Here is a 19,211-nt window from a genome sequence, read left to right as displayed (position 1 = left end):
AACAGAACGTAAGGTAATTGCAACAAAATTGTTTTTAGTCTATTCTAATAAGATTCTTCCAGATTCTTCCCGATTTTTCCAAAAATCATTGCTTTTAACTAGAGGTAAGAATGTCTGAAATAATTGAGCTAGCACCACTCCATAGATACTTGTAAATACTCAACAGAAAAAGGCACAGACATGGTCAAATAAGGCATTCCAAATATCATTAAGTTTACACATAATTTTTGTGCAGCAATCAAACAACTCTAAAAAAAATCCACATTTTTCCAAATTTGTTAATATTATGCATGGTAGATTTTTGACAGATCTCATAGCAGGTTATTGTAATAAATAAACTAGTAACAATTGTTCATTCTTATTTCAATGTTGCAAAACCAAATTTTACAGTTGATAACTTCTGATTTAGAGTTCTTATTTATCCTTCTTTTGTTATCACTGGTTGTCAAAACAATTGTACATGGAAAACAATTATTACTTTCTAAATATTCTTCTGCTTGTACACACAGGTGAGCTACTAAGACTTCGGATGTCGCCTGAAGTCCAAACAAGGTGACAGAATCATCTGTCTCACGCCTGAGTCTCTGCCTGCAGATGACCATCTGTGTGAGAGCTCAGTCCCAATCCGAGTTACTTACTATAGAGGACCTCTGGGTCCAGGCATGTCTGGTAAATCTATGCGTAGCCCCAGATTTTGCCTGCTGGAAAGTATTACAACCTGAGAAGTGTACAGAGACCACGGGATGGAAGAATGTGTTTGCCTTGCTTGAAAGGAGTGGAAAATGACTTACCTTGCAGAGTCCTCAGTAAGGAACTCTTCTTCAAGTAAAAACAGAGAACTTAGGAACAGTGAATATCTATTGCACTGTGAGCCTAACAGTTGCATATCATTTTATTATTATCAGCTCTTAAATGTATGATCTTTACTGCTTTGTTTTGTTGTTTCAGCAAACAAATTTTACTGCCTTTCCTTCATGACTACATTTAACTATATCAGTTATAAACATTTTATTTATGGTACCATTTCGATAATTTTAAGCACTTACCTTTCCTTTAAACTACTTGCTTGTTAAACCTCCCACGTAGATCAGGGTTTTTTCGTTTGTTTGTTTTTCTTTTTTTTTTTTTAATCTGGAAGCATTAGAAGTCAGAACGCAGCCCCTTTCTCCCTTTGAAATATAACCACACCCCATGCCTATTATGCCGTAATAGCTGACAGATTTAACCTGCTGATCACCTCTTGCTGCTTTTTATTCTGGTTATTTGGACTGGCAGAATGCTGATATATCTGTTAACATAGGTTCTCTTTTAAAAATGTTTGACCATAAACCTTCTCTTATTTAATTAAGGAAGAAAGCAGTGCTGTCATACACTTGACCTTCAGCAGATGAAAGAGACTTTTGTCTAGTAGGGTCCTAGCTACAGAATATCAAAATCCAAACCTGAAAATGTGAAATTGCAGAGAGGCCAAACGTTTAAAAACATTTCTGTAACAGTGAAAGCCTTTAGTACAACCCCCAATGTTTTCCATCTTAATACAGATTAAACTCGCAGAAAAAAAAAAAAAAGGCAAACCGCATCCTCCACGGAATGAGCGAGAGCATAGCCAGCAGCTTGAGGGATGTAATCCTTCCCCTCTTTGGTGCTTGTCAGACTGCATCTCAAGTCCTGTGCTCGGTTTTGGGCTCCCCATTACAGGTAAGATATTGACATACAGGAGTGAGTTCAGCAGGAGTCCACCAAGCTGGTAAGGGAGCAGGCACACATCACGTAAGAGGAGAGGCTGAGAAGTGGGTTTTTTTCAGCCTGAAGAGAAGACAAGACTCAGGACAGACCTTATTGCTGTCTGCAACTACCTAATCTAAGGTACTAAGTACACAGAGAAGACAGAGCCAGACACTTCTCAGAGGTCCACAGTGATCGGATGAGAGGCAAAGGACACACCTTGGAACATGGGAAATTCTGGTTAGATATTAGGAAAAGCTTTTTTCCTGTGTGGATGATCAAATACTAGAAGAGGTCACCCAGAGAGGTTGTGGACCTCCTGCCCTTGGAGGCACTCGAGACTCAACTGGACACTACTATCCTGACCTACCTGGTCTAACTACACCTGCTTTGAGCAGGATGATGGCCTAGACAACATCTAGAGGTCCTTTCCAACCTTAACTATGCTATGATGCTAACTACAAGCAGAGTTCAGATGATTCTTCAGTTCAGCTGGTATTTTCAGGCTGAAAAGTGAACAGAAATTACTCTACTGTCCTGGAAGGAGACACACTGGACAGTCCATAAAATTCTTTGCATGTAAAAATACATACCATTTTCAATGTATATTGCCAAGTTATTACAGAGAAGCATTGTTAAAGTTGGATGTCTGAATTGCCTTTTCTAAAAACATCAGACCAAGGAGGAAGCCAACTCATACAATTTCAAATTTTCTGAAATGTTCTTTGGCATTGTAAATGGAATCACAGATCCAGAGCCATAAAAACAAGTACAGAATGCTCCACTTAAAATCTACTAGTTTGTACAATGCATCAGTAAGCAAAAACAGATTAAAAGCTTCAAAATGTTGCCAGTGTCTAATGTTTGCTGTAAAGTACTTTGAAAGTGTAAATCAAGAATTGCTATAATCCCACTCCTCATCCTTAAAATAAAAATGAGGTCTCCTTTATGATATCCAGGTACTGTTTCATAGGCTTGGGAGCACCCAGGAAGTGACACTTCCCTTGCAATGAACTACAAAGGCACTGAGTGGTGGATGTTTTCATATTATAATTCTATTATAATATGCATAAATCTTTAAGGAAGAAAAATCAAACAGACTCCACAAACTTCATACAAAATGGACAAAATGGAATACAGAGATACAGAGTTATAATCAAAGCTTCTTTGTCTGACCCCTACAATTGTGTTTTATGAAGCCAACTTTCAGAATTACAGTTTTTGGGTCACTGCATCAGAAGACATTTCTCAAATCCTTGAAAAAACCTGAGTTTTGTCTAGTTTTTCGGTGCTGTATAAAATGGGAGACCTGGTAAGGTCTTGGTAAAGACCTGGTAAAGAATTCATTCACTGCCTATAAATACCCGCGGAAACCGTAGGAAATTATATAAATCTTCTGAAGATAACATCTTAGCATGAGGAAGCAAAAGATGTCTGTCGCTACTTGCATTTTCTTTTGTTCTTTGGCTAATAAAGTCTAGGTGATAGCATAAATTCACACGGTGAAACCATCTGTTCACAGGAATTAAATAAAAATTAGCAGTTACTGAGTATCTCCACCTTTAGTTAGGACTTCTGCCTAGCTCCCTGTGATCACATGGAAACTTTGAGCAGATGAAATGAGCAGAAATACTTCCAAAAAACCCAAACAAGCTGATGCTTAAAGTGGCTACTGAAGCAAAGTTAGAAAACTCTCATATAAAAGCAGCTGTACATGTCTGGATATATCCCAGATTCTCCATTTGATTAAATTGCATTAGGATTATCCCCATAATCCATTTCCCTGCAACAGTGCACGGAAATGTAGATGATCTTTTCATAAAACTTTAGGAAACAGTATTAGGTTCAAAAATAAAGATGATACTATCATTCAGAGCTGCCTTCAAAGGATAATTGGGAAAACGTACAGTATATGCAATGTTACATCTTCCTTCTGGTCAACTCAAATAAACATTGGGTTACTATGATCTGCAGTAGCTAAAACTATAAAAAAGTTTCAACGTATCCCCCACATATGGCATATTCTCACATTTCTCAATTGTCAGTCATACAAGGGTCAAAATGGAGTCCCAAAGTACCTTTAAGTCATGAAAACCCTGACAAGGTTTAACCAGAACGCCCTCCGTCATCAGATCACACATTATTCCCTTAAATGCTAGCAAACTACTCCCCAAGCAATTCTCGGTTCTGGCAGCACCTCCACCTGAAATAGATTTAACTTCTACTTAACCTCTACTGTTACAACTCAAAGCAAAGTGAAAGCAAGGACGTTACATGAGCCAGATCCTAAAAAGGGAGGCAGAACTGTAAGCTGCCAAATGCTAACGTATTTCCCAATTAGCTGCTGTTGGTGCTGAGAGTAGGCGATGTATCAGCACTCTGAAAAGCTATGAGCCAGAGCCAATGGGATGGATGATACAATATCTTATAATTTGAAAGTGGTGACCTGAATATCTTGAAAAGAAGTGTGGGCCAGAGGATATTGTTATTCCCTGAATATTTAGACTATGGGTACAATCTCAGGCAAAGACAAATAGTGGATAAATAATCTGTAAGAGCTCTACCATTGTATCCAGGACATTCTGGAGAAGAAGTAAGTGAAATGCAGACATTATTCTTCACTTTTTCCAGGAACAATCATTAAAATTTAACTCCTTACATTGAGAAAGAGAGGCTTTTCCCAGACTGTTGTAAACTAAGCAATCTATAATTCAGCACAGTTTTAATAGCTAGAATAATTAACAGGAACATTCTGCTCTTCTAGGTCAGTCATGAAGGAGAACTGAAACAAGTTTTTTGGTTGGGTTTTTTTTTTTCCAGTTTTTTTGTTTTTTAACCTTCCTCTCCAGTTGATTAGTCATGAGTATCTGCCACCTTATCCATTGAATGTTGCTTCCACATGCTTTATCCTTAGCAATCCACCAGGCTTCTTGGTAGTGTGAGTACAGAGCAACCAATAGCTGTGGCAGTAACAACAAACAGAATGCTTAAGTGACAATTTTATAATACCTTTCAGTTTCTATGAAGCTTTTGAAATTAATGGATTTACACTAATTTCCACAGGATGTTGAAACAGACTTTCTTAGACTTATTTTCCACACCACATTTTTTTGGGGTGTATTCCTACATTCCTAGCTTCTCAAACATCACTGTTAATGATGGAGTAAGTTATTTCAACTAAATCACTCTGTACACTGAAGTCTGCACAATCTGGACTGAATTTCCCAATGATTTTTCAACACTTATTTACTTAATCTTTAATCAGGAGCTATTAGCAGTTTTCCAAGTTTCTCAGTAATTTATAATGTGGAAGACATATTTATTCCCCTGACTTTTGCCTTGGGGAACAGTGCTACATCGGTTAATACATGCACATGATTCCTAGTGACAGAAATTAAGTTCAGCTGCATTATGCAAGGATGTGATCCAACTTTAATTTCTATCTCTAAAAAGACACTCAAAGTAATGAGGCATGGCTACACAGCTTTTTCAGTCATCTTACACGAGAAACTTCCCATGAGAACAAAACTAGAAAGGACTCATCGAGACTGAGAATATTTGAAGATAATTATAAAAATCTTTGTGCGCACCACATATTCCAACCCAAATGCCAGGAGCAATCCCCTTTACGTGGATATTTAAGAGGGCATGATCTACCCCCAACATTTTTAGGTTATGCAAGATGTTGAATTTTCATTTTAGGTTTTTTTGAGGTGAAATTTCTCTCTCACTTACTATGCATTTCCACTGAAATATTAAAGAACTGAGAAAAATGTTAGAGCAAACTGCACTTAACAGTTGGCTGAGGTAAGTCTCAAGGAGAGGACTGAGACACAAACAACTGATTTCTGGATCTGACTTCTCAGAAGTTCAAAGACATCATAAAATATACATGTTCAATGGTCTTGTCACTGTTGTGGCACGGAATCTGTACATCAAATAAAGAAAACAGACTAGCGCATGCATTGGTTGTTATAGGCTGAGATAAACATCATGGACAACCAGTTATAATGGCTCAAGTGTGTCAAAAGTTCTAGAGCCTTTTCATAATAAAATATTACACACACAGTGTGTAATGACGGGCAAAATGTGTCTACATGAAATAAATGAATATCAAACAAGCAAAATGCTGAGAGCTGCCAACAGAACTGTATGGGTTAATAGGTGGTTTTTAGAAAGCCTTTTCAGACAAAGCCTCCAAGGTTATTGTGTTATCTCATGAATCAGTTGGTAAAATGTTTTGCCAATGAATGTAAGGAAGTTTAAAGCTGTTGGCTTTTGCCTACCGTACCAAGATCAGTCTTAAGATCTGTTGGCAGACTTAACTTTCTTGATCCTTTAACTGAAACAACAGAAAAAGGAGAAAGGCAGTTGTTAATAAGTAAGAAAGAAAAAGGAGCGAGGGAAAACAACATGCCATCTTCTGGTTAATACCATGTTGCAAATTTGTAGCACTTTTTAAAATCAGCATATAAAGGCAGAATTACGGTTTAAATATTTTCATGTACACCATTCAGCAAAATAAATGTAACTGAACAAAGAAGCACTGGAAAAAACATTACTCCAGCTCTCAAGAAGTGAATGGTGCTTTACACAGCTTTGGCTGTGCGCTGCAATATCTTACCTTGTGATGACAGGAATGATAAAAAAAAAACAAACACAAATGAGATTAAGGCAAATATTGCAAATGCTGGTTATGCAGCATATCACAAATATTTAAACACCTGGAAACCAATTTAATAAGAGGGTGCAATGAAATCATGAGTTCTGATGACATCATACCTCAAGATACCATTTGAAAAAGAGAGGGCACATTGTACAGGTAATGGAGACGGAACACACTATTGTACTATTACGGAAAGGAAGACAGATTGCACAGAAACGAAATACTGCAGCTTCAGGATATAACGTAGTGTTATCTAGACATCAAAATATTGCACTCAATTTACTGAAGATTTAATTATCTGTTGTGTTCCAATTATGCAACAAAACTGTGATTTTGCTTCTGTTCAAAAATGTTTTCATTTCCTTACACACGAGCACATTTTTAAACAATGAACACCAGAGAACTGAAATGAAGCATGTCTTGTAGCAGTCAAAACAGCATTAAATTTATTAAAAGAATGCCTGAAGAAATCTTTTATTAATTATTCAGAAGACTTAATTTCCAATATGGTTCTTTCATTTTGCACTCATTCAGTATTTTTTCACATTGTTTCAGTATTTTTTCACATTGTTTTCTGGCTTTTACCCCTTACCTATACAGTCTGTTACTAGAAGTGAACAATGAAGTATTTGTCAGCTAACTATTATACTCCTAATGAAATTCCCACAAGGTTAAGTATCACAGTGACAGGAACACTGGGACAAATGAATGTAAGTTATTGTTTAATAAGCTTTTAGGTCAGAAGGATGCCCCAAACAGCGACTTACCATTTTAAGTCACAGAGACCCTAAAAAGAAATTCTGCTGCATTTTTTTGCAAAGTGTCATAAACTACAAAGCCTGCAATGTGGCAGAACAAAACATCAGCTGGCACCTATGCTAGATGTTTTTCTTTCTTTCTTCAGGGAAGAGCAGGGGAGGCCTTCAGGCTCTTGAAAAATGTTTTGGTATCAGTAGAACCAGCATAGCCCTCCCATTAACACATTTCTAGCTGTCGCTTTAACTGGACACTTTGGGACAAGGCAAAGAGATCTCTCGATCAACCCAACAACAAAATATACATCACTAACACTACGACATGAAAATTCTCTAATTTGGATACCAAGCATTAGGTTCCTACATCCATTTTAGGTATTTACACAAAGGGCAGGTTGATTTTCAGAACAGCCTTTTAAGAACATTCCATTTATCCAAGCAGCTGTCATACCCTCTTTCAGACTGTGACTGGAGGATACTGCTCCAAAAAATCAGTTGCTTAAAGAAGCATCACTTGTGATATAATCTCCTTTAAAGGAAAGGACAACATCTGGTCCAACCAGCCCTCTGAAAAAATATCATCAATTCCTAAGGAAGGCTGTGGGACACTTTGCTAACAGACTAGGATCTAGATTAGGATATTTCAGAGATATAAAAAACCTAGCTGCATTTAACACTAAGGAGCTTCATTAGTGCTGTCATGGCTTTGAGCTTTGCAAAGTGGTAGTTTAACATCTTCTATTTCTATGTTACAGGTGTTTCTGTATAACAGGAATTATATGTCTTGTGTTATATGCTACAGCTGTTCCCAAATTGCAGTACGTCTGTCTGAACTGCAAGACTGCAGAAATAGCTCCCAACTATTTGCGTGCAGGCTCATACAGCACATGCAAAGTGTGCATTTTCTGATTCCTCTGAAGGACTCTAAACAGGCTTGATTTGGGAGCTGCCACAGCTGCTCACAGACAAAATAGGCATACCATACTGAAGGCTGCGATCTAACACAGTCTCAGGATGCTGAAGGGACTGAGGATCGGAAAGAAGAGGAGTATATGGTTGATGAGTTGTTTTATGGGCACAGGGTTAGAGCAGGGGACATGGAGAGTAGGGGCCTAAAGGACAAAGGAGACACACAGCATGAGGAAGCCAGGAGTTACTCCTACCACCATCTCCACCACCAAATTTGGAAATTCCTCGTGTAGGACACGATTGTGCTAGAACACAGTGTTGGACCACTGTCAATAGACCCCATCTTTGAGGGTAAAAACAAAAGAAGGACCTGGTTGCTTTCATGCTTTACTGTGATTAAAGCTGTGCACATTACTTTTTTTTTTTTTTTACTATTAAACTGATCAGAATGTGGGTATTGCTATGAAACATATTTTTAGTACCTAAATCATGTATATTTTACTGTCTCTACATTTATGATAAAGGAGGATCATGCATGTAAACCTATCTTGCTGAGAAAGAGCTTTTGAAAACCAGTTTAATTGAGGAACGAGGTCGAGTATAAAGGTTCAAGAGGCTAGCAGCGTTGTTTGTTAGCGTTATTTATTTGCATTCTTGCTGGAGGCAGCCAGCAGAAACGTGATGCCACAGTGCAAGGCAAGACAGCCCCTGCCCAAAAAGGCTTAATGTGTAAACAGTCAAGTTATCCAACGGTGGCATGAGAAAGAGGCACAGACGGAGTTAATAGGTAAGGTCTGGCCGCTAGCTAAGCTGAGCACCCAGGTGTCCCAACTGGACAATGTCCTATCTTGTAGCCATATGTTTCCTATCAGTCTTTCAATGAAAACACCAAGGCACAACCAACAAACAAAGGTGCGCTCACACCTATGACATTTGGTGATGTGTTTCCCTCAGCTGTTAGAGCAGGACCGTAGTCAGAGAATTAAATATTATTCAAAATGAAGGTGACTTCATACAGTTCTTTTCCTATTAGGCAGCTTCAGCCTGTGTAATACTTTGGAGTATCAGTCCCAGTCTCCTTCTACATGGATTTAAAAGCCCAGTATTTAGATACCCACTTGGGCAAGGTACACAGTAAGGTCCTGGAGGTTTGGCTCTTGGGGCTCAGACCAATGTAGAGACAGCCCTCTTCCTTTGGTGGTCTCAGGCAGAGCGCCCCAGGCAGCACTTTCCTGTGGGAGCTGCTTTCAAGATGAACTTAACTCTCACCCCTGCCCTGAGCTACAGCTCCCGCTGCACTGCTGCCATCCCCGTGGCTGGATGTGGCCCTGCTGATCCAGGCCTGGACTTACAGACTGACATCCTCCCTTGTCCCTGGACCTGCCTGGCAATCACCAGGCTGTGCTTGGCCCTGGTCACGGTCCCCAGAGCTGCCCTGCTCCTTTGCTTAGCTCCTGTCTCCCCGGTCCATAAGAGCTGCTGGCCCCTGTTGTTGAGCTCAGTTCCCCCTTGAACCCCGAGCCATACACCATGGGCTGCATGGGGCCTACTGCTCCCCCGCAGCCTTCCCACTGCTCTCCTGGAGCCAAACACCATGGCCCAAACCCAGGTCCCTTTTTCCTCCCCTCTGCCAGCTCATACGGCTCCCTGTTCCGTGCTAATCCCTACGTACACATCCCTTCTCAAGATCTTAAGCAAGCATGAAATCGCCTGGTCAGAACCCCCTCCACATATTGGAAAAAGTGATAAAATGCACCTTCTATTCACTGTGCAGGAGCTAACCTCTCTTTAATGATTAATTTGCCTTCTGACTAGTAAACATACTTTTTAATTTAATATAAATAAGTAGAAATGGTTACGCTGGCAGTGTTATCAATAATCAAGTTTCAAAATAAATTACAATCTATGTTTTCAACACACAAAAGGTTTTGAAACATTTACTTCCTTGCTTGTTTTCCATGAGAATATAATTTTCAAACTGAGTCAAATCTCTTCAGCTACTTTGCAGTTACCCCCAAGTTAAAAAAGAGTGACTGTTAGAAACTTAATAATCTTCTTCTCTTGAAACAAAGCTATTTAAAAACATTTCATGTAGGAAAGTGGGAGCTTGGCATAGCATGGGCGTAATCCCAGCAGATTGAACCAGTGGAATGAAACAGGACAGCAGCACTTGGAAATCACAGTACGTATAAAAACTCATAATCTTGCCATTAGGGATTTCTTAAGAAAAAATAAAAAGGCACTTTCATTTTAGAACACACGTTTGAGAAGTCATTCTCCTATACACAGAATGACGAAATTCTTTCCTTCTGATCTTTGAAAGAAGTCTAAACAGTCCATTGCATCTTACACGACAAAGTTAAATGACCTCTCAAAGATAATTTGCATTTTTTGTGCTCACAGTGTATTCTCAACTACATGCTTCAATATGAAGCTGCGTATAAATGGCTAAAGCAGTAATGGACGTATATTATATAATTATGTATGTTATATATATACTCTATTCCTAAAAGCCCCTGAATACATTTTCCTAATGAGATGATAAAAATAAAGGTAAACTTTTCTGGAATGGGTACTGTTCTATAATATATTATATAGTAATTAACTTCAGCATTGGATGTAGCACCATTTACATTATGAGTGCTTACAAGGCCTCATTTTTTTATTTAGTTTTAGAGCTACTGAGCTCTCACATGCCATCATAGAGTGAGTGTAGTACAAAACCCTAAGTTTTGACCTCCAAATCAACCATCAAAATGAAGTTTGACTTTCTCCATTGAAAGAACGCGGCATGCATGATTAAGAGTAAGGTATTCTGACAGTACTGAAAAATCCCGATCTCCGCTGTTCTTTAAATGATCTGAGGGTTTTTTTCAAGCCACTCAAATGCCGCTATATGGCATGCCACGCTGCATCGCTGTTCTCATGAAACATGCTTTACATAGACAAGTGTTTTGTTTCTTTATTTTTAAAGTTTTTTGTTCCACAATTTTTACCAATCTTGTTCCATATATATTGCTATGTCTGGAATACATTTTATTTACAGTGGAAACTGCCACCACTCAGATATTCACAAATCAGCAGAAGCCTTCAAATGGCTTTATTAATGGCTTTATTAAGATTTTGTCTTCCTGTACAGTATTGGAAATGCATCACTACTGTATTTAAATAGTAATTTAATTAAAATAAGATAGTAGTGATTAAGGAAGATTATTCCTCTCCTCTGCCTACAATTCTTAAAATGCAAGGTTGGTATTTCTTCACTTGCTGCTACCACCTATGTGGCACTGTGAATTTCAGAAAAATTTTAATCCAATGGTTTAATTTCATGTTCTAGTCTGAAAGGCATTCAGAATGGGAATCTGATTTTTCAATTACATTTTCTGCAAAGCCATGCTTTAGTAAATAGTTCAGGATGAGCACCTGAAAAGACAGTCTTGTGAAAGAAATTTAAAATATTGCTTAATGGAAGAAGTTGAATTTGTACTAAATTAGAAACCAGCCCTGCATGTAAAATAAGGAGTATTCTTCAGCACTCAGTCTCTTGCTCAGTGCTCCAACACTCACATCACTGATAGAACAACAAATGCCTAATTCTGATTTGGGGCAGGAGAGAAGAGAAAGAACAAAGGTGAATTACTGAGTTGACTTCGGCTGGCTCCTCAGAACCTTAGTCAGAGGTTAAAATATATGTTACAGGCAAAATACATTTTTCAGGAAAACCGAGACAGTTCAGGCAGGCTAAGCAACGTTCAGGGTAAGACCAAGAGAGGAGGAAGCAGGAAATTTTTCAAGTTCTCCAAGAAGCCTTTATCAACACTGTTCTTATGGGCCTGGCTGGAACTGAAATCTGACTAAGTTACTAATGGCTCTCTTAGATGTAAAACTGTTTGCATCTGCATTGGAAATTACTGTGCTGGAGGGATTCTTCCTAGGCATTGTCTTGGAATCTCAAAGTACACACATGAGCACATCAATGTTGTTCCTCAAATTATTCCCCTTCTGATGGAACTGAGGATGAAGTTGCGCGCATGCCATCATGTGTGTAGTGTTTGTCATGTCGACTAGTGTCCTCCAGCAGTTTGCACTTTGTGTATGCATTCTGCATATTCCGGGCCAGTAACTGGCATGAACTTCACTGCCAGGTGAAGAACTGATGTTGATGTGGTCTGGCATCCCTAATGAATTGCAACAAATCAAACTCCGTTCATTCTGTCCTTCGCAACCTGATCAGTTGGTGATGTAGTCATACCCAGTAGGACCTTCACTGGGCAGCAGCTTGAACCACTTGACTCAGCAGCCAAGTGCTCTTTCTGTTTCTGCTAAATTTCTGAAGGATGAAGTCTTGGCCTATCTTCAGCAGAGGAATCTGGTCATTGCTTTTACAAACACAGATATCACGGGACTCTACAGAGTACAGCACAATTCCATTTCGGAGCTTGTGTGCCATGAACTTTAAATAGAACAAAGGCAAGACTGGATGTAGAAGGATCCCGCCTGACAAACCCCTGACTATGCAGATTAATCAGCTGTGTTCAATGAGAAAGAAATGTTAGCCAGTGCAAAGGCTGATGTAGCTGCGAGGTTGTGCTGACAAGCACAGGGTAGTTCTGCTCCCAGGTTCTTGGAGGTTGCAATTCTGAGGTCATTTACTCCAGATGATTAGACTGGATTTTGCCCAGTAGTAGAGCAGGTACGCCAAAGCAAGATTGTTTTAACTACGCATTAATTTTTAAAAAATAATTAATATCAGTCACAGTAGAAGTAACTTCTATTTTAAAAAGCAGTTAATTCTAATAATAGTTACTGCCTACCAAATTGCACCTCATTTCACATTTTAAAGATCCAAATACAGCTTGGAAAACAACATGGAAGGGCTAAAATAGGAAACATTCATAAATGTATCATGTTATCCCTATTAAATGATCTCCAAAACAGAAAAGCAGAACAAAGTTTAGAGCAAATTATCTTAAATTTATCTAAAAGAGATATTTTTGATCAATAGCAGAATGAAAAAAATTGAAGTTAACTGCAGAAGTAGTAAGGTGCTATAGGAATCACTCATCATTATAAAAATAAGCATATGCACATACGTGATCTCTTAGTTTCCAGTAAAAAGAAGAAAAGAATTTATAGCTCATTTCTGGAGAGAAGATTGAAAAGATGAATCCCAGTGAGCCACACAATAAATAGTCTAATTATACTGAGTTATCAACTGTTTTAATTTAAAGCCCGTATCATGAGTTTCTGAGGTGCAGCTCTAGAGTTTGAGCTCCTAGTGTTACACCAGTATTATTATAGCCTATTTCACTTTGATGTTCCCATCTTTACAGAATTTAGGTTGCAAATAATACAAGGAAATACATATTTAAAAACAGCTATTTTGTTTTAGTTCTTGATGTGTCAGGGAAACACTTTTATTAGTTTCAGCTTTTTGTAAATTACTAATTAGTGGCCTCCATTCAAGATTAATGTGTCCTGTTGTAACACAGTCAAATATGTGAAATAATAACAGAGGATTCGAATAGCATATTTGTGGAAATTTGTTACCATAACCAAGGGAAAAAAAAAAAAAAAAAAAAAGAAATATCTATCGATACTTACCAAACTACAACAAAAAGTGATATGCATACCACAAGCAAAATGAGTGTATCACAGCTACACCTCCTTATTTTCCACCACATTTAAAAGTCAGCTACCACAAAACAGCTCTAAGCAACGATCTTTAAGACAGTGAACTCACATTAAAGAGATCAATGCAGATTAGGCACTTGCAGAAAAAGTCTCTAGGAATTAGATGAACTCCACCTTTTGAAGGACTATGGGTAAAATGGGAAACATTTATAAATCTTTAAATGGCCAAGATTTCACTGCTGGGTCAAAGTGGTTGATAAGCGAATATTTTTATTTGAGGTTATGCTTCCATTGCAAATTGCATAACTTGGGCACTGCTGGGTTCTAATGGTTAAAATTTACCATCTCCATATTGCTGTTTTTCAAATAATTTCTCTACGTGCACATATGCATTATATACACATAAAATTAGAAGAACTCCCTACTGAAAAAAGAAAGAAAGCCTTTTAAGGAAACAGAGAAACAAGCCTCTAATAGGAGGATATAGGGATATACCTGCACAATGTTGTTAATTCAAATGCTTTCACGCTCTTCACCTCAAGATGCACCACGTACATTTAATTTTTCTTTCAGTAAACAGACCTAGGATTTTGTTGTGCCACGTAATAAGCACGTCTCCGGTAATTTCTTCTCTTTGTAACTGTAACTGTGCACTTCACTTCTTAGGGATTAATGAAACACAGTGATGCATGACATGAATGGCTTATACAGACTGCAGGACGAGAAGCCAATCACCTTTACCTGAAGTGGGAGACTTGCAACGCTCCAGCTCCAGGGAAACTGGACTGTCACTGAGTTCAGTCAGGCCTGAAAAAACGGAGTTAAAAAGTTAAGTTACAATCTAACAGGGCATGCTCCAACTTTCTTGGTTGATGATATTCTGCACTTTAAAGTCAATTTGGAGAAAGGAATGGCGTGAAATGTGAGGGAAATATCTATTTCAGATAACTGCAGTTATCGGGCTGTCACTGCAGAAATTTAGGTCTGGTTTAAAAATCACACCTCTCGTTAACTCAAATTTGTTTTCTGAGTGCCTCAGGGTAGACAAAGAGTGACTGTACCTAATGAGAGAAAACAAGTAAATAGAGTTTAAAATTTAAATGTTTGTGATTCGAATCAAACTCATTCATCCCTGTCAAACTGATGTGGAAACAACTCAATGCTTTCAACTGCTGCAGAATGCAGGGACGAAACCTTAAAACAGGGGTAGAAGGAGCAGGGGAAGAAGACAGTAGAGTCTTCTGTCTCTATTGAGCCAGAAGAGAGCGAATACAAAAATATCACCGCTATTATGCAGTATTAGGAACTTTTATATGAATTCACACAAGATAGCTCATTTTAAAAGGACACAGAGGCAATGGTAATGCTGTCTGAATACACCACAAGATAACTTATATATTGTTTAGAAGTATTTGTGAGGAACTCATTTGTAGCAGCGTACCAGAGAAAACAGCAACAAGTAAAGTAATCTTAGTTTACACTCCTTAAGCTTGGGCTTGTTTCCGTGATCAAACTAAGACCCATCTTTGGCACAGGCTGCACATACAAGTTTAAACATGCTTTTTGGCATGCTAGGGAGAGAAAGTCTGAGCTCATGCTACCCTTTACCATGGGCTAACTGTGAACCGGGCAAGGCCATACCTATGCAAATGTGCCCTTCATATGTATCCCATGGTGCCCTATGGCCTATGCGAAGTGTTTCACACTTGTTATAAGGAGCTCTGACCCTTCATGCCATAGACTCCTTGGGACCGGCAGACAGCCCAGCACCAGACATCATCTGCTAGCTACAGGGACTCACAGCACTCAGGTCATACAGCCTAGTGAACATCAGCCCACGTTCAGATGTGCATCACTGTTCTACTGATACTGTCTTTATGCGCACTCTGCATACGTTGTATCCTGGAAGCCAAACATCCTGCCACTACCTTTTAATCCGCTTTAATCTGGCACCATGCCTCCAGCAACGTGACATGTTTTAATTTTTATGGCTTCTGTACTCTCAGGTTCAGAGACCCCCATTGCTAAAATTCATATAGACTCTTTGTTTTAAAAAAATTCTGCTACCGTTTGATCACCAGTGCTGTTCTCTTTCTATTAAGATCAGTAGGATCTTAATGTAGGTACTGATATTTTTATTACAATGGAATTCTGAACTGTTCTAAGGAACAGGGAGAATCCAGAGCCCCAACAAGCAGAATAAAAAGCTCCTACCACTAATGAATCTGTATGAGTGCTAGAACAATTTTAAGAGCACTTTGGAAAAACAGTAGTATTGATTTGCCTTCTTAAGTCAGTAGTAATGAAATATTTGCTCCTGACTTTTAAACAGCAAAAGATCACAATCTAGATATTAATGTTAAAAACCAAAGATTTTTTTATTTTGGAAAACATACTTGAATCTTTCTTTGATTCAACTTAGAATCTGTGAGAGAATTTTTTATTCCAATCAATTGTGAGTCCAGCCACTTTAGATGTTATGATAGAATTCAGGAACTGTAACCATTTAGAGAGCCTCTCTATGTATAGCTTTCTTACAGCAAATCTTACTTCTGTCTGACTCTGGGGTTTCTCTATGTACCTAGAGATTAGGGAAATAACGTATTTTTGTTGCAGAACTGTCTGCAAGGTACAGTGGGAGCGAGTTTGGCACATTTGCATAGCATCAGAGGCCTTAGATTAATAAAATGATACATAAACTGCAAATGCAGTATTGGAGATATTAAAATTTTAACACTATGGTTATGATGTTGTGATTAATGAAGTTCTTCTAAACTTTGTATAGTTACTATTGATGATAATTATAACGTCACACGCCAGGTCAGATTTTCATAGAATCATAGAAAGGTTTGGGTTGGAAGGGACCTTAAAGATCATCTTGTTCCAACCCCCCTGCCATGGGCAGGGACACCTCCCACTAGACCAGGCTGCTCAAAGCCCCGTCCAGCCTGGCCTTGAACACTTCCAGGGGTGGGGCTTCCACCACCTCTCTGGGCAGCCTGTTCCAGTGCCTCACCACCCTCATGGTGAAGAACTTCCTCCTAACATCCAGTCTGATTTTGCTTCTAAAGAGAGGGTTTCTTTTTTTTGGTGAGTTCACAGAAATAATATTACAGCTCAATACAAACTACGGTGCCACTGACTTAAGTGGGAAACGCACCAAATCGCACCACTGTTCTGAAAACCCAGGAGCAACCACCGTGAGAATGCTACAAGCTCTTTATGTTTGGCAATAGTTTTACAACGTACAACAGTAAAGACACGTTTCATGTTATGGTATTTAAAAGTGGTGAACACGTGAACAACTCTACAAACCTAGACTTGTTGTCAAGCCACTATCACCTCTAACAATGACCATCAACAGATGCTTTAAAAAAAAAAAAGTGCAATAAGTCCCCATGTTAAGCATTAGTGGTACTATGTGCCCTGCACAAGGGCATTGTCTTAATCAAATCTTAAGACACTTAGATTTGCTGAAGCACTGCTACTTGCAGATTTTCTCCCGCAATAAATCTTTTCTGCTTAGAAATATTATAATGAGTTCTTCTCATTATCCATCCATGTATCCAAAGTCTCTTTTAATCTTGCTAAATTCTAAATCCCAAAGATGTTATATGGCAATAAATTGCACCATCACTATTCTCTGAAAGGAATAAACATACTTGTCATTTTTTATGTGTTACCTTTGATTCCACTAAATGTTGTCTTTTATTTCCCTTTGAGATAAGAAAGATCTCTCAAGCTTTTTTTTTTTTTACTACTGCTTATTTTCTACTGCCATTTCCTTTTTAAGGAAACCAAGCTAAATCTTTTCAATAATTTATCATGCATAAGCATTTCCATGCAACTGGGCTTCCCTTGAATGTGTGAGAGACCACAACAGCTACTGAAGTTGGATTACAAAAATATTTTCACTTTTCATTTTGAAGTTCTGTAGACCCAATCTGTGTCCCAAGATATTTTAGCTATTTTTAGACAAAAAAAACCCCCACACCAGCAAATCTTGAATCCAGGTAGAGCAAGAACAACATAGCAGCAAAACTAAAGGCAAATAAGGGACTTTTACAATGTAAACCACCTGTGAGAAGATGTACCCATTGACATTATAAAGAAATTGGCTTTGGTTTCAACAAATTAAAAACATGTGAAAATAGTGCAAGATGTAAAGAAGGCATTAAAGCACTTTTAAAGACATGTCCCATGGATACTTTTCAGAGTTTACTGTGATTCCCATTTCCTCTTTACTAAAGGATCAAAAAACTTATTGTCTAGCATGGAGTAACAACTTTTATGAACTCATAATTTAAAATTATTTTTTAAATTTTAAATTTCTTACTCTATGATTAAATGATTCAGATCGATCATTTACTTAAAAGCACTGAAAGCCAGCACATCTTTGCTTATAAATAAGTGAATAATAAATAAATTTTCATAAATATTCACAAGGCAATAAGTAAGCCCAGTGTCATCTTAATCCATCATCTTCAGATTGAATTACCACGCTATGTTTTCTTTATGTTTAAATAGGATGCACTCTTTGGAAATGACAGTTAGTTCAGAATATGGCTGTTGACTTAAAACTCAGTCTATATTAGCTTCTACTGTGTTGACAGGTGTGATTTAAAGTGTCAATTACTGATATGTAATGACTCATAACACACCGTTTTCTGTGTCCTCCTGTCAGACCAAGGTTACTTTTGCTCACATCCTCTCAAGGGACTGGCCTGAAGGAGGAGTTCTCACTGAGAAGTCTTCATTCTGAAAATTATTCTTCAATGGATCAACATACTTTGAACTTGCTGACTTTTTGGATGCTTCATAAAGACTATTTATTTTCTTGTTTTACCAACAGATGGTATGAATTTTTAGTACGAGATGTAAATTGCTTTTGCAAGTTGGTATTTTTACTTTCTGCTGCAAATGCTATCTCTCTAGATGCAGTAAATGTACTTGTTTTAATATTTGAATATATGTTATCTACCACTAGGTAATAACATGTACAACTTGATTTCAATTGAAGAAAAAAAAAAAAAGGAAAACAAACAAACATCACCACAGTTCTGCACCACTGCAGAGAGAGTTTATTTTATTTGGCTTGGCACATATTCTTGCTACAAAAGAAGGTGGCTGCCAGCAGATGTTATAGCAAATGGAATGGGTCATCAACACCAGAAAGCTACCTCCATCTCTGCACTTACCCTCATCTTAACTTCTTATTTTCCTCAAATTACTTCCCCTGACAGGACAACTATGTTTCTGTCTCTCCCATTATCTATGCCTAGAACTCAATACATTTCTCCTTCTGATTTCTTCCCTTGCTTCTCTCTTCCAACTTTCAGCTCCCAAACCAGAGAATGTCTTGTCTTAATGCTCTATGTCCACCCTAGATGCTTTTGAGTCTAGTTTACACATGCATACATTACTCTTATTGAGCTCTCTATAGATTTATTGGCTAAATTTTAAAACAATTATTCCACCACTGTGCTTTGCATATTGTTGATCACGTCTTTCCTTTGGCAAAC

General features: G+C 38.1%; 1 protein-coding gene across 15 annotated transcripts in view; it reads right to left on the bottom strand.

Moving 5' to 3' along the window:
* The window catches only part of STXBP5L (syntaxin binding protein 5L), a 207,819-nt gene that overhangs the window by 32,765 nt on the left and 155,843 nt on the right, over positions 1–19,211 (bottom strand). For 13 of the 15 annotated variants that reach the window (XM_063352203.1, XM_063352266.1, XM_063352293.1 and 10 more), the window contains one exon: positions 14,431–14,496. In XM_063352203.1, coding sequence (XP_063208273.1) covers positions 14,431–14,496 — 66 coding nt within the window. Of the gene's footprint in view, positions 1–6,016; positions 6,068–14,430; positions 14,497–19,211 lie in introns of all 15 variants that reach the window. The other 2 variants (XM_063352238.1, XM_063352271.1) reach the window with 1 other exon arrangement.

Source organism: Chroicocephalus ridibundus, chromosome 1, assembly GCF_963924245.1.
Source record: "Chroicocephalus ridibundus chromosome 1, bChrRid1.1, whole genome shotgun sequence".
NCBI classification, from domain to species: Eukaryota; Metazoa; Chordata; class Aves; order Charadriiformes; family Laridae; genus Chroicocephalus; species Chroicocephalus ridibundus.
Note: the sequence above shows the minus strand (reverse complement) of the source record. Positions and strands in the feature narration are given on the sequence as shown.